General features: G+C 47.3%; 1 protein-coding gene across 2 annotated transcripts in view; it reads left to right on the top strand.

The window, feature by feature from the left end:
• Window positions 1-14,082, top strand: part of FKBP6 (FKBP prolyl isomerase family member 6 (inactive)) — a 369,961-nt gene that overhangs the window by 94,405 nt on the left and 261,474 nt on the right. For both annotated transcript variants that reach the window (XM_086958501.1, XM_086958499.1), the window contains exon 2: window positions 9,921-10,038. In XM_086958501.1, coding sequence (XP_086814627.1) covers window positions 9,921-10,038 — 118 coding nt within the window. The remainder of the gene's footprint in view (window positions 1-9,920; window positions 10,039-14,082) is intronic.

Here is a 14,082-nt window from a genome sequence, read left to right as displayed (position 1 = left end):
TTCGTATTAAGTACGTAATGCTCTATTTGTATTTTATACGTAATTGCATTTGTCAACCATTTCTTCAGGTTCACCATCACTTCAGTTTTGTGTAGAGCTAGCATTATTATCTTATTTAATGCTTAATGACATTAACCAATTTATTGACTTTACTCGTAGCTGCCCTGAACCCATCTCGTAGCTGCCCTGAACCCATCCTCACTACGTATGAGTACAACCCGCCCCCCTCACAACGGCGTTTCACTTTTAATTGGACTTGCACAAATCTAATTTAACGCGTCTCTCCTCTTGACCACGCTCAGAGGCCCGTATCCTGCCATATAGTATTACGCTCTATTTAATGGGAAACTCCCCAAGTAATCAGCCCTCTCTCTACACGTATGTCATGATTTCTACATACCTGATCAGTCCTACGGCGCACTTCCCTGTAGGGATTCCTTTCCGGCGCGTTCGTGTAACAGCAGGTCCGAAAAATAGAAAAGGGACAGACGCTGCCTACACGACTCTATTTAACTTCGTCATCTCGTGACTTATATTAGGCGGGACTTCCCTCTTTCTCAAGATCCATTGCTAAATCTATCAATAGAGCTTTATTTATACAACAGTTTCCTACAATACATGCACTGCAACCACCAAGTTGTGTAATTCATTGTGTGTTAGTTCGTTGTGTGGTATTTAGTTTATATCTACATGTCCATCCTATACTGTATCATTTTAAAAACCGTATATATGTGTATATCTATGCGTTTTTCCTATTACCCAAGGCTGAAACCCGATACTCATCTTAGTTTGTCCAAGCTGGGTAATGTCATAATTCATAAAATCTGGACTGGTAGCTGGGTGTGTGTTGGGCTGCTACCCTTGTTCCTCCTATGGGTGCAATGACTTTTTGCTCTGCTGTGTCCTCATTCACCTCGCTCACTGCAGCCTTGTGGAATGGGAGGTTTGCCTATATTATGCCAGTCTGATGCCGGCCGTGACACCTGCTTGACTTCCTCAGTTGCCAGGTGCTTCGGTGGGTGCCCCCCTTGATGTGTCACTGTTAATCCACACCACCTCTTTATCCCAGTTGCTCGTACCTCTCATATTTTTATAGGTGACTCTCCTCCATTTTATGGTGGCCCATCAAGTGGATCCTACTTGTCTCTCATTGCCTTCCGCTGCCAGCTGCTGGGGGTCTGCGTGCCCCTGGCCGTATTGACTGTCTTTTGCCTCGTGTGGGCCTCACTTCTGCCGCAAGGGTCTCTCATCATGGGGAACAATGACCCAAAACAGACCAAGATGGCCTTTGAGCTCCGAAGATTCTCTCGCCAGGAGGGTGCAGTCTCCAAGGGTGCCGACTCCGCTGCCACCATGGAGGGCCCCCTCCAATCGTGAGGACGACCTCAAGGCAATCATGCTGGACGTCAAGTCAACAGTAACGGGTATGGCGACCCAGCTGGGCCAACTCTTAACCCGTCTAGACACAGTGAAGGCCTGTGTCGACTCCCATGATAACCGGATACTCCATGTCGAATCCAGAGTGACAGATGCTGAGGATGCTGCCATCCAAGACCTGCAGAAACTACTCCAGGTGGACAAGATCCGGGCGATTATCCGGGAATGAGGATTTGGAGGCCGGCTCCCGCCGAAGCAACCTCCTCATCACGGGTCTCCCGGAGTCCACCAACATTTCGAGGATGGAGGATTTTGTGGAACAGCTGATTAAGGAACTCTTCGGTGATGTTCTCGACTCAATTTTCTTTGTAGAGCGTGCACATCCTCCACCCCCATCATCGCCAAGATCTTGAATTACCAGGATCGGGACGCCATTCTTCGTGCTGCACGTGACAGGGGCACCATCAACCACCAGGGTAACGCACTCACCTTTTACCCGAACTACTCCCTTGCCGTCCAAGCTGCCTGGAGAGAATTCCTTCCTGCTAAGCTCATTCTTCAGAAGCACGAGGTCTCCTACTCCCTGGCTTATCCGGCGAAATTGAGGGTTCGGCTGGGCACAAAAACACTTGTTTTCCCCGATCCCAGAGAGGCCCTGGCGTTTGCCAAGAAACTGGACAAAGATGCTCACTCCTCCCCTTCTAAATCTCAGCCCGATGGTGCAACGATTCATAGTGCAGACATTGTTTCTTTTACCCTCTTTCTGAATGATGCCTGACATAACCTCAGCTTGGCCACCCTGCTTGTTTGCAGGGGTGTATGCCTAGCCCTGCCGTGCCTTCACAGGACGATTCCCTTTCCTTCCATTGTTTCCTTTCTCCCAGTTGGGGGTCCCCGGGGTGGGGCGGGTGGATTACTCAGCCTGATTGGGGGGGTTGGAGTGGGTGCGGGGTTGGAGGGATTTCTAGGTCTCGGATTGTTGGGTTGGGATGGGATGGGATGGGGTGGGAGTGGGGGTGGGGGTTTTGGGTACCATGCTCCTCTATTGAGGAGGTGGCTTCAGTACGCCACCGTATGGTTGTTAAGTAATGCCTTCATATGTTTTGACCGCAACACTGTACTGTGCTTCTTGCCTTGGCTATCCGCAGTAAGTCTTGTCTGCCACACTGCATTGTGCTCTCTGATTTGTTCTGTTTACGCTCATTGGTCATATATTGTTGGGCAACATGTTGCTCCACTGGTCCCTCCTTCCCCTCATAAGCTGCGCCTCCTGTGGTTTTGTTCGTGGGGCGCTATCACTGCCCACTGTGCGCTCTGCTCTCTGAGCCATACCCGTCAGATAGATGCTTGCGCGCTTCTTCCGCACTGCCCTGTTTGTGGAAATCCCCCGAGGGCCGTTTCAATTTGCTTGCGCTGCCTCCTACCTGTGCTGCTGCCTGCCTCCCTCTGACGTTCCTGTTTCTCATGTGCGCTGTGCTTGTCTGTGTAGCTTGCCATCTGCGCTGCGTTGTGATGCACTTTGAACCGCCCCATTATGGCTGACATAGTCTGCTGGACTTGGAATGTCCGGGGCCTGAAGGACCACCGCAAGTCCCGTCTGATTCACTCACACTTACAGCGACACAAAGTAGATATGTTTCTTACAGGAGACGCACCCGTTGCCCGAATCCGTCTCCAGACTCCAATCCTGTTATTGGGGGGAATCCCACTCCTCCACCTACTCGTCGTATGCCAGGGGAGTCTCAATTCTGATGCGTCAGGGCCTCCCTTGGCAGACCGCCCGGGAACTGCTCAATCCGGAGGGCAGATATGTGATCCTCCATGGTTTACTACTCGGTCTGCCCGTTATGATTGCCGTGGTCTACGGCCCCAACTCCAATGACTCAGAATTTTTTTTAGCACATCTGGCACCTCATCTCTTCCTGCGGACCGCGGCGGTAGTTTGGGGGTGGAGATTTTAATGTCACTCTATCGGCGACCTTGGATCGGTCGGGCTCCTATACGTCCCATCCGCTTGCAGCTGCAGCCCTCACGTCTGTTTTTACTGATACCGCTCTTTATGATGCTTGGTGCCACTTCCGCCCCGATGCTCGGGAAGGCACCTGTTTCACTGGCGCAAGTGGCTAATGGTTGCGAATTGACTTTTGGCTGTCCTCGCCGGACGTTTTGTCTTGGCTCACCGATGCAGTGCACATGGCTCGCACCTTCTCCAATCATGCGCCGGTACATGTCCGTCTCAGCCCTCCTCATTCCCTGCGACGGGCCTTCACTTGGCGTCTCCCCCCTAACGCCCTCCAAGACTCTGCTTTTTGTGCGGACATCCAAACCGCGATAACCAACTGTTTCATTTTAAACACAGGTTCCGTTGACTCCGCCTCCACCTTATGGGAAGGGTTTAAGGCCCTCATTTGGGGCGAATGTATTTCTAAAGAGGCTGGCGACCTCCGCTCTATTTGTACCACTCTGGCTAAGCTCGATGAGGATCTGGATGCTGCCCAGGCGGGACACCCCAGTCCTGATACGCTGGCACTACTATTCCAAAAACACACCAAATTCTCGGATGAAGCTGGCCGTGAACTGTCTTTTTTGGGCAGAGCGGGTCGGGCTCGTCGCTTTGGTGAGGGGGACCGCACGGGGCGTGCTCTTGCCAACCTTCTTTGTCCACCGCGAGTGGCCTCCTGAGGATTTTGATCAATACTTTGATTCTATTGCGCTGGTCTGGCTGGAAGACTACCACCGTAAATTCCTTGATGAACCTTTTTCCAGGGAGAAAATACTGGCTGCCATCAGTAGTCTACCTGGAGACGAGGCCCCTGGCCTGGATGACATGCCAGCCTCGTTCTACAAAACGTTCGCCGATCTCTTGGAACCAATTCTGGCAGCTATGTACAATGAATCTTTTGATACTGTCTCTTCCCGCCATCCTTGCGTGAGGCGATCATAACCTTGCTTCTCAAACCCGACAAGTCTGCCGACCTTCGCGACTCCTACCGCCCCATTTCCCTTATAAACCTAGACAACAAAATGTTTGCCTCCCGCCTTCTTTTACTTATGCCCACCATTGCTCTCCCCGATCAATCGGGTTTCATTCCCGGTAGGGCTACCTCGCACAACCTTCATACTATCTACTCAGACTTGCATCAAATTAAGCCTAACCTACCGGCTGCGGCTTCCCTGCTGGATGGCACTAAGGCGTTCGATACGCTGGAGTGGCCCTTTTTATTTTACATCTTGCCGCATATGGGCTTCAGTGAAATATTTCTGCATAAGGTTAAACTCCTTTACACCAATCCCTCGGCACGTCTCCGCATTAATGGTCAGGTCTCCGACCCTATTAGTAGTACTTGTGGCACACACCAGGGGTGCCCGTTATTGCCCATGCTTTTTGCCGTCACAATGGAGCCCCTGGCCGCTAGGCTTCGGCAGCATCACACTCACAAGGGTATTGGTTTCTTGTCCCCCTCCCTGCTCGTCTCAATGTACGCGGACGATGTTACCCTATATGTCTGCCATCCCTCAGGAGAACCTCAGCTCCTTGGTCTGGGAAATCATACGCTTTGGCTGGCTTTCGGGCATTCAGGTGATATGGAGCAAATCTGTTCTATTCCCCTTGAAGGATGCCACTGTGCCATTCTCACCTGACTTTACGTTATTTGGGCATCTGGCTGAGTAGGGGTCTGGAAGAACAGTGGAGGTCTAAATTCGGGTGTGCGGTAGACTGGCTGGAATCCAGGATTCCATTGTGGAGCCGCCTTCCGCTATCTCTGGCGGGCCGAATCTCAATCGCCAAAATGGTGGTCCTTTCTAAATTTCTCTACCTGTTTTTAAACATCCCTACCCCTCCCCCCCCCCTTTTCTTTTCTTTCAAAAATTACGCTCCCTAATCATTTCGCTCGTTTGGGCGGACAAACAGCCAAGAGTAGCTTATGACATCCTTACTCTCCCCATGTCTGCCGGTGGGACTAACCCCCTCACTTCTCATTTCTTTCAAAAATTACACTCCCTAATCATTTCGCTCGTTTGGGCGGGCAAACCGCCAAGAGTAGCTTATGACATCCTTACTCTCCACATGTGTGCCGGTAGGATGGGAACGCCTGACTTCAGGATCTATGCCTTGTGTGTTCAGGGCAGCTTCCTGCATTACTGGATTCACCCTACCCCTTATCAGCCTCACGTCACAGTCGAGACAGATGTAGCTTCTCCCTGGCCTTTGTCCACAGCTTTGTTTGCGCCTGCGGTGCACTCTCGGGCGGTGGTCGACACGGTTGAGACGCTGCGATGGGCATGGTCTGGCCTGCGTCGGCTTTCTAGCATCCCCTCGGCACTCTGCCAACTCCATGCCAATAGTAAACCACCCATATTTCACCTCACTTCGGTCTTCCAGCATGTCTAGACATGCGACGCGGCTGGGCTTGAGGACGGTGGCGGATCTATACCCAGAGAACACCTTCTACTCTCTTCCTGACTCCTCAGGCCGCAGAACACGCTTTTATTCTATCAGCTGCGTGCCACTTGCCGGAAACTGCACCCCATATTCCCTCAGCCCCCGCCCACCATGCCGGCTCTGGATTTCATATACACTTTCCAGACGCCTCGCAAATTAGTCACCAAACTATACGCTCTCACCCTAGTATCTGCCACCGTTTCCTCGGATCGTTCACGGGAGGCATGGGGTGCGGCTCGGTATCGACATTTCGCAGGCTTACTGGCTATATTGCTGTAATCAGACGAAAAAGCTGTCACCGAACTACCGGCTCTGTCTTATCCATTTCAAGTATTTGCACAGGCTGTACCGCACCCCAGTACAGCTCCACAGGCTCGGGCTTATTCCTGGGGACAATTGTGTGCGTTGCGCTGATCCTGTCGCGGACTTTGCACATTTAGCGTGGCCATGCCCTAAGGTCTCAGAGTTCTGGCAGGTGGTGTGTTCCACCCTTTCTGACTTCACCTGCGCTGTAGTGCACCCCGATCCACCCCTGTGCCTTCTTGGCTTTGTTAAATTCTGTCCTGATGCTTCTCGACTTCTTATCTCGATGCTGCTGGTCCTTGCTAGGCGCAGGGTGGCCATGTGTTTGGGTCGTCGGCCTGCCCCCAAAGCAGAGAGTTGGTTGGAGGATGCCTCTCGGTGCCAGACTCTCCTATCGGAGTTCTGGGATTTAATGCCTGCCACGTCTCGACCTTGTAGTGGGGCTGAGCCTTGCATTCATACAGTGTTAAGTTATCATGAGCTTATTAGAAGTTTAAACCTTTTGCTGTCTTTTGCACACACGTTAGCTATTGTTTAGAGTTAGGCTGAGTATTTTGCTTCACAACTTGTTTTTCTACATTGCTAGACTTGCTTCGTAAGCTTAGTCTGAACAGTGAGTGCCGAGGCTTTCAAGGTTATCTGAACACTGTAGCTGTTGTTCGAGCTGATCAGCGCACGTTCTAGCCATAACATATATGCAGCTGTGGCCAACTCAGATACTGGTGCCTTTAACAAAGCACTGTGTAGGCATGATTGAACACACTTGGAGAACATTCGTATGCTGAGAGCTTGTGCAGAACTCTGTGCTTCACTCCTGATAATCTTTGAGGTATGGGGTCCCCTATACAGGCCTAAGAGACCTTCTTTAGCTATAAAATAACCTAGTAGCAAGGGTGAAATATAGGTGTATATTTAACTTGTTTCCATTTAGCATTATAACATGCTTTCTCCCTTTTTATTTTATGGAATCATAACTATGTTGACAATCTTATTTCTTATCATATGTCTGCTTGTATTAGCTAAGATGCTGCACCTGAGATCACGGCGTTAAAATAAATATTTTAAACTTGCACATGTTTCCCTTTACTCCCTGTTCTGGACTGGTATGAGAGTATAACGAAAGAGTGCTCATGGTTCCCACCTTACCTGAGGTATTCTAAGTCGCATGTTCTGGGTTGTCTAATCATTGGTTACTTTGCTATAGGACGAAGTGCTAATGAGACACTGATGCTAGTCTGGTAGGGGATTTTGGGTACTAAGGTGAGTTTTTGGCACACCCTAATTCACTGAGGTCCTTAGTCTTTGTGCACAGTTCTGTGTCTGAGCAGAATCCCTGCAACAACCCGTTGACATTTGGGGCCCTCTGGTTGACGATCTCCTTTCCGGTTCCCATCCCAGGGGCGCTGCCTCTCCCGCGCTCCCCTGTGTCCGCGGCGGCCGCCAGTGCTGGTCAGTGACTGCTCTCTCCCTTTCCATAAGCGCCCCTGCTTTTTCAGTACCCCCACTGATGTTGCTGTTTTGTGTGTGTTCACCCTGGGGGGGAGGGACCTTGGTGTAGTGGAGCTGTGATTTTAACTTTCACGTTTTGCTGCAAGATGTAATCTACCTGTTACTAAACGCTTGACCTGATCTGATCTGTATTTTGTCGATTTGAACTGCAGTATTGCATGGTGGATTGTGTCTTCCATGATTTTCCTCAGTAAAGGTTTTTGAAAACTTAAAGAAAACAAAAAACAACCAGACTTCTCCAGCAATGGAGTAAGGTACCTGGTAGTATGATTTGGGAGTGGTGTCTTTTAGTAAGGGAATGTATTCATTTTGTGTAGTAGGGTTCCCAGTAGGGTTCCCAATTCCATGAGTTCTCAGTAACTCATCCAAGGGAGACTGTTTACTTCACTGTAGGGTTCCCCTGCCCTGACGACCTGACAGCATATAGCTGGTATCCTGGTTTTGGATTTTTCGCCCTGGCATCATGCTAATGAAATATATGTGCGGAGGACCAGGAACTATATCTTGAAATGAGAAGGTCCTGGACTTGTCCTGTGACATGTAATGGAGCACCATGCGTATCCTCATTGACTGACTGATGACTGGGTATAATACAGAGGGCTGTGCTGGCAATGTACCATGCTTTTGAATACATAGTTATGACTAGACTTTTTTTTATCTGTGTCCGTAGAGTGGAGGCCTACTGGCAAGGTCCTGTTAAGTTCCATTTCATGCTCTTTCCCAGTTCCTGGTGGTGACATCCTTAGTAAATATTTTGTGTTTTCTGTAGGTAGGCTACATGGTACATGTATGAGTGAGGCAGAGTAATGGATACCCTAGTTCTGGCCTTTGCACAAAATTAATGGGAGGTTGTTTATGCAGTGAAAAAGTGGACAGTGAAAATGTATGGAGACCTAGACACTGAAGGGAAGGGCATGGAGCATTGCTCCTTTGGAAATTCGATTATGCATTTTACTAAGGAGCTGCTGATTATACTTCCTGAATGCTGTCAATGGTAGATGTAGGAGAGAGGGGGCAGATTGCAGACTATTTTGTGTAGAGATGAATAAATCTTTAAGGTAGCCACTTGCTGCGTTTATCTGGGCTGTGATTGCATGATGGAGTGATCAACCTGAGCGTGACCGAAACTGCCCAGCGTGATCTGCCAATGCCCCGCTGTAACTGACCAGAATGGTTTGCTGGCTGCGACTATTGAGAGTTGTATACATGGCTAGAACTGCCTGCCTGTGCAGGGCTACATATTCCTATATCATGACTAGCCGGACTAAGCTGCACCAGAGTCTGTTGATGAGGAACCTAGCTGCTGTGACACTCACAAGTGGCCCGATTGGGGCGACAAACCCCCAGGAATGCCACTTTTATTCTGCTAGGCATGCTGCATGAATGTGGACCTTTCAGATGAGTTGGGACTCCTGGATTATGCCCTGCGCAACCTCTCAAGAGAGAGGGTTATAGTGTGCTGCAGAGCTGGGTGTATGCAAAGATAGGCCAGGAACTGATCCTCCGTCTGTTAAGAATGAGAACTAAATACTGAGTGCACTGATTGCAGGAGTGATCTAATTGCTCCTAAGCCATAATCACACTACTCACTCGTACCCTATAGAGTTGGGGGTTCACCTAGTCCTCAGTTGAACTGAGCATGGATCAAGGGAGAAGGTTGGGGTTTAGAGATGCTGCACGGTCTGAGATCATCAAGAACAATAAATTGCATCTTGTTATTATGTGTAGTATTCAGTTCTAGTATGCATTAAAGTACTTTACTTTCTTGACACTATAAGCACTGTGTTGGGTTTGTTGAGATATGAACTTGAGCACCCCCACACTACCTCTTTGAGATGCCTGTGAATACTAACCTTTGCTGCCACAGAGTGAAGTGCTGCAGGAGATGTACTTGGCCCAGTTTCCAGAGCCAAAGTGGGATGGGCCCAGAGACTTCGGAGGCAAGCAACATCAACCCACCACTATTAACACCTAGTAACCCTGCTTGCCTCATTATCCTCCATAATGGATCTGACAGGGGCCATTCAGTGTGAAGCGATAATTCCAGATGCTATTTCCCAGTCTTGCTTCAGCAACTATTGGTAATTTAGATCTTCCTTTGCTGGGGTGTGTGTGTGAGGAGGGGAATGTTAAGCCCTGTTTGACACTGCCCCCAGATCAGTTTCTTTATAGAGTTTCTTATATCCTTCTACCATATGCAATGTTGTGACACACTTATAATTTCAGAAGTAACCACTCTAAAGAACTGTATTCATATTTGAGTTAAACACATTCTCTTCTTTTGTAGTCACTATTCCTGAGGTTGGAACAGCACATGGAAGATGTAACTGGGGATGCTGGTGTGCTGAAGGAGCTTATTCGTTCTGGCAGTGGTGAACTGGTGCCGCCTGATGCTTCTGTTTTAGGTATGTAGTTGGATGTATTGGGGCTGTCATTGATAAGGGAATGGTCGTGCAGTTGTGATGTACTACAGTAGTGGTGATGGGACAAACTAGCCTTTTCATGATATAAACAACATAAGCGATTCTCAATAATATAGAATTATCACTGTAGACTTATCACTGCTACCTGGAAGCTACAACAAATTGAATAAAGATGAATATGCTTCCCTATTGGGATTACATACTTTCCCGGATTAAACCTCTTCCGAGCGACTGGTGTCACTTCCCAAAACTTAATTGGGTAGTTTAATGCATTTTTACATCCTTTGAATAGGTTTTTTAAAACTAATTTTCATGTTTCAGGTCATTTTTATAACTGAAGTATGTCAGAGCATGAACTCTAAAACACTTGATACACTTTCACTCACTATTTTAATGTTAATGTTTTGTGTGTATGTGTTCACCATTTTCTTTGCCTCCTGCCTCTTTTGGGAGCCTTGCGTTCAGGCTTTCATCTTGAGCTTGTGCAGTTCTTTATTGGATAGGACTTGGTGGGGGTTTTGTTCGGTGGCAAGATTTGATATTATGAACTTTTACCTTACCTATCGCACTGTGGGCATTGTTATATGTAGGTGGAAAGTTTTTCCAGTTAAGTGTAGTAAAGGGTGTAGAATCTGGGCATTCAGTGTTCTGCCAATCCTGTAATAAAAGCCCAACACTCAGAGACTTGGTTAGGACCCTCGCTGATGGAGTCCATTCTTTCACATGACTCATGCTATACCAGTAAAGGTAATGGGGATTTGTGCTTATCCCTCACCCCCCTCCCTGACCTATGGTATTAGTACCTCTCACAAATATCATGGTCATCTGGATTGTCCGAAAATTGTATATCGTTGCTGAACTCCAGAATCCTGGTGCAAACTTTGAAGATATTAATAACGTCTGCCCTGTATCAAACTTCTTTTTTCTCTGCTCTGTATCAAACCTCCCTTTTCTAGCTAAAATGTTTAAAAACGACACTTCAAAACAATGAGTAATGGTCAACTAAAATAACAACTTGCTCGATTAGTGCCAGGCATGTTTAAGTTCTGGATGCCAAATGAAGTCAGTGGGGTAACCCTGTGTCCCTTAGAACCTGGGCATGCATAAGACAAACTGCAACTGGTTCTTGCAGCACTGAGCTGGTAATGCTGCAAGTAGTTTGATAAGGATGCACAGCACACTGCAAAGACCAATCTTACTTCCTCGTCCTCCCTGATCGATAGTGGCTTTCACCTCTGAAAACCATGCCATATTGCTAAAAGTTTTAGAAAAACAAAAATCTATATCCTAGTTCTGAATTATTTTAAATCATAATTTGTGAACCGCACACACCAGGTTAAACTCTTAAACTAGATCTAACCCTTGCTCGCTTCAAGTAGGAGTTCCTCAAGGCACCATCCTCTCCCGTACAATTTGTATATGTGTTGGAAGGCCACGTCTGCCCACACATCTCGGCTATCTTGCACAACGCCGGTAAAACCCTTTTATACTTTTATTGCTCATTTGCACAGCTTTGCACAGTTGCTCTTAGAGCTTACCTTTTGGCTTTCCCGGTCCGCCACGGTTTCACGCCGATTGCTGCAGAGGGAAGACCTGTAATTTTGCACCACTTCCAGATTCTTACTTCCAGTCTAGGTCAGCGTTCCAACTTCCAGTGGCACCTATTTAGGTGGATGCTGGAGCGGATGAGCGCAGCGGCCGCGCCTAAAGCAAGACTATCTGCGCCCGTCCGCGCCTGGACCGGGCAAAGGGCCAGAAATCTTGGCCCTATCCCTGGAGACAACTCACAGATTCAATATACCGGGGAGAGTTTGTGTGCGTTACGCCCTTCTATACGTCAGTTATGCAATACATTTTCTAGTGAAGACAGGGCAAGATTACAAAATCCATAATGCTCATGTTGTAAGATAAAAATCCCTTGGGCACCAATTAAGATGCAAAACAACATCAGAGGGTCCTTGGAGCCCTGTATGAAACACCGTGAACTCCAGTTAGCCCTCATTAATGCAAGATCACTAATAAAATACAAATACGAAATAGCAGATTTTATTCTTGATAACCATCTTGATGCATTGTTTGTGACGGAAACATGGAGTGGAGATGCAACTGACCTTGATTTCGACAATGCGGTTCCTCAAGAATACAACGTTTTTAGACTCGATAGACCACTAAAAAGAGGCAAGGGTCTTGCGTTAATCAACCGGACTAAATTAAATACACACTGTTCAATAATGTCTTACTCCGAATGTGAAGCTTTCCTTTTCAAAATCACACCTCTTAAACAAGAGATTTTTAGAGGGTTATTGATCTATCGTCCACCAGGCCCCAAAAATAATTTTCTGTCTAACTTCTTCTCGCTACTAGAACTAGGTCTCCGATCTAATTTCTTTACCATCTTAGGAGATGTGAATTTTCATTTAAAAGTAACAACAGATCAAGACACACGGGATCTCCTTGAAATGACATCAGAACTAGGATTTGAACAACTTACACAAGACTCCACACACTTAGCCGGGCACACTCTAGATGGTATTTTCACTAACAATCCTGCCATCTCTAATCCCTCCACTCTTCCTTTAGGTTGGTCTGATCATTATGCAATATTATTTAGATATAGGTTGCCTCTCTCTAACTCTGCAATCACACCGAACACCAAGATACTCACCCTGGCATAAAATTGATCCGGTATTACTGGCACACCAACTAGTTCAAAGCCAACCGGACCTCGAAACAGAAGTAGATTCTTCAGCTATAAAGTACACCACGTGAGTTGAGTCTAACTTTGCAAAACTAGCACCAGTTACCATGGTTAATAAGTATAGAAAGACACCATCAGCTCCTTAGTTTTCTGAGGCCCTGAGATTAGGAAAACAAGCCTGTAGGAGGCAAGAAAGGAACTGACGGAAAAATTATGAAGCACCTGAAAAATATCGGTATAAAACCATGCCTGCAGAGTATATGAAAAAGCTTATTGCTGAGAAGGGTCCATATTATACACTACAAATAGAAAATGCTGGTAATTCTAGTAAAGAACTGTTTCAGACCAAAAAGAACTTGACTACAGTCACAAAAGATAACTTTTTTAACCACAAACAAGATTTTTGCAATGCGCTTGCCCAGACATTCAAACGTAAGGTTGATCAAATTTAGGATCTGTTTGACAATTTTAAGGTCAACACTAATTGTAAGAGCAGGAATCAACCAACAAGTTGTCATTTTTAGAATTCACTTCAACATCTCCGATTCAAATAGCCACGCTTCTTTCTGCTGTGTGTGCGCTAGAGCTCCAAATCCTTGCGGAATTCTGTAACGACCCGCTGGATGTTTTGCTCCTAGAACCTGCGTTCAGTCCAATGTGACCTCAATACCTAGATAACTAAATCCAGCAGTCATGACCTTGAGTCACCATGCCGTGGGATCCAGGCCCTCCCAGCAACCCAACTGAAAAACAATAGGCTTCTCACGGTTAACACAGAACCCCTAAGTCTCAAAATAAGCGAAGCACCTACAACCGCGCCCGGACTTTCCATTCCATTCAGATCAGTCAAGTACACCAGGGCATCACCCGCATGCAGCAAGATCTTCTTCAGTTCCATCTAAACCAGGGGGAACCCCAGAATATCTGCCCTGTGGCGCTGCCAGCAGTTCCTTGCAGAGGGCAAACAGGAGAGGTGAAATAAGGGAAACCATGCCTTGTTCCCCTCCCAACCGCAAACATCTCAGAAACCACATTATTGACCTTTACTGTCAGAGTGCCACCCATTTGCAGAACTTTGGGCCAAAGCCAAGCCAAGTCAAGTCAAGTCAAGTCAAATAATTTATATAGCGCGCTACATACCCAGAGGGTCTCAAGGCGCTTGAAGAGGGGTGGACAATTACTTGTCGAAAATCCAAGTTTTAAGTTGCTTTCTGAATGCTAGGTGGTTCTGAGTGAGGCGAAGGTGAGTGGGAAGTGAGTTCCAGGTTTTAGCTGCCAGGTAGGAGAAGGATCTTCCTCCCATGGTTGTTTTGTTGATGCGAGGTACA

Source organism: Lissotriton vulgaris, chromosome 2_1 (assembly GCF_964263255.1).
Source record: "Lissotriton vulgaris chromosome 2_1, aLisVul1.2, whole genome shotgun sequence".
NCBI classification, from domain to species: domain Eukaryota; kingdom Metazoa; phylum Chordata; class Amphibia; order Caudata; family Salamandridae; genus Lissotriton; species Lissotriton vulgaris.
The sequence above is the reverse complement of the archived record's forward strand: the minus strand, read 5'-3'. Positions and strand labels throughout refer to the sequence as shown.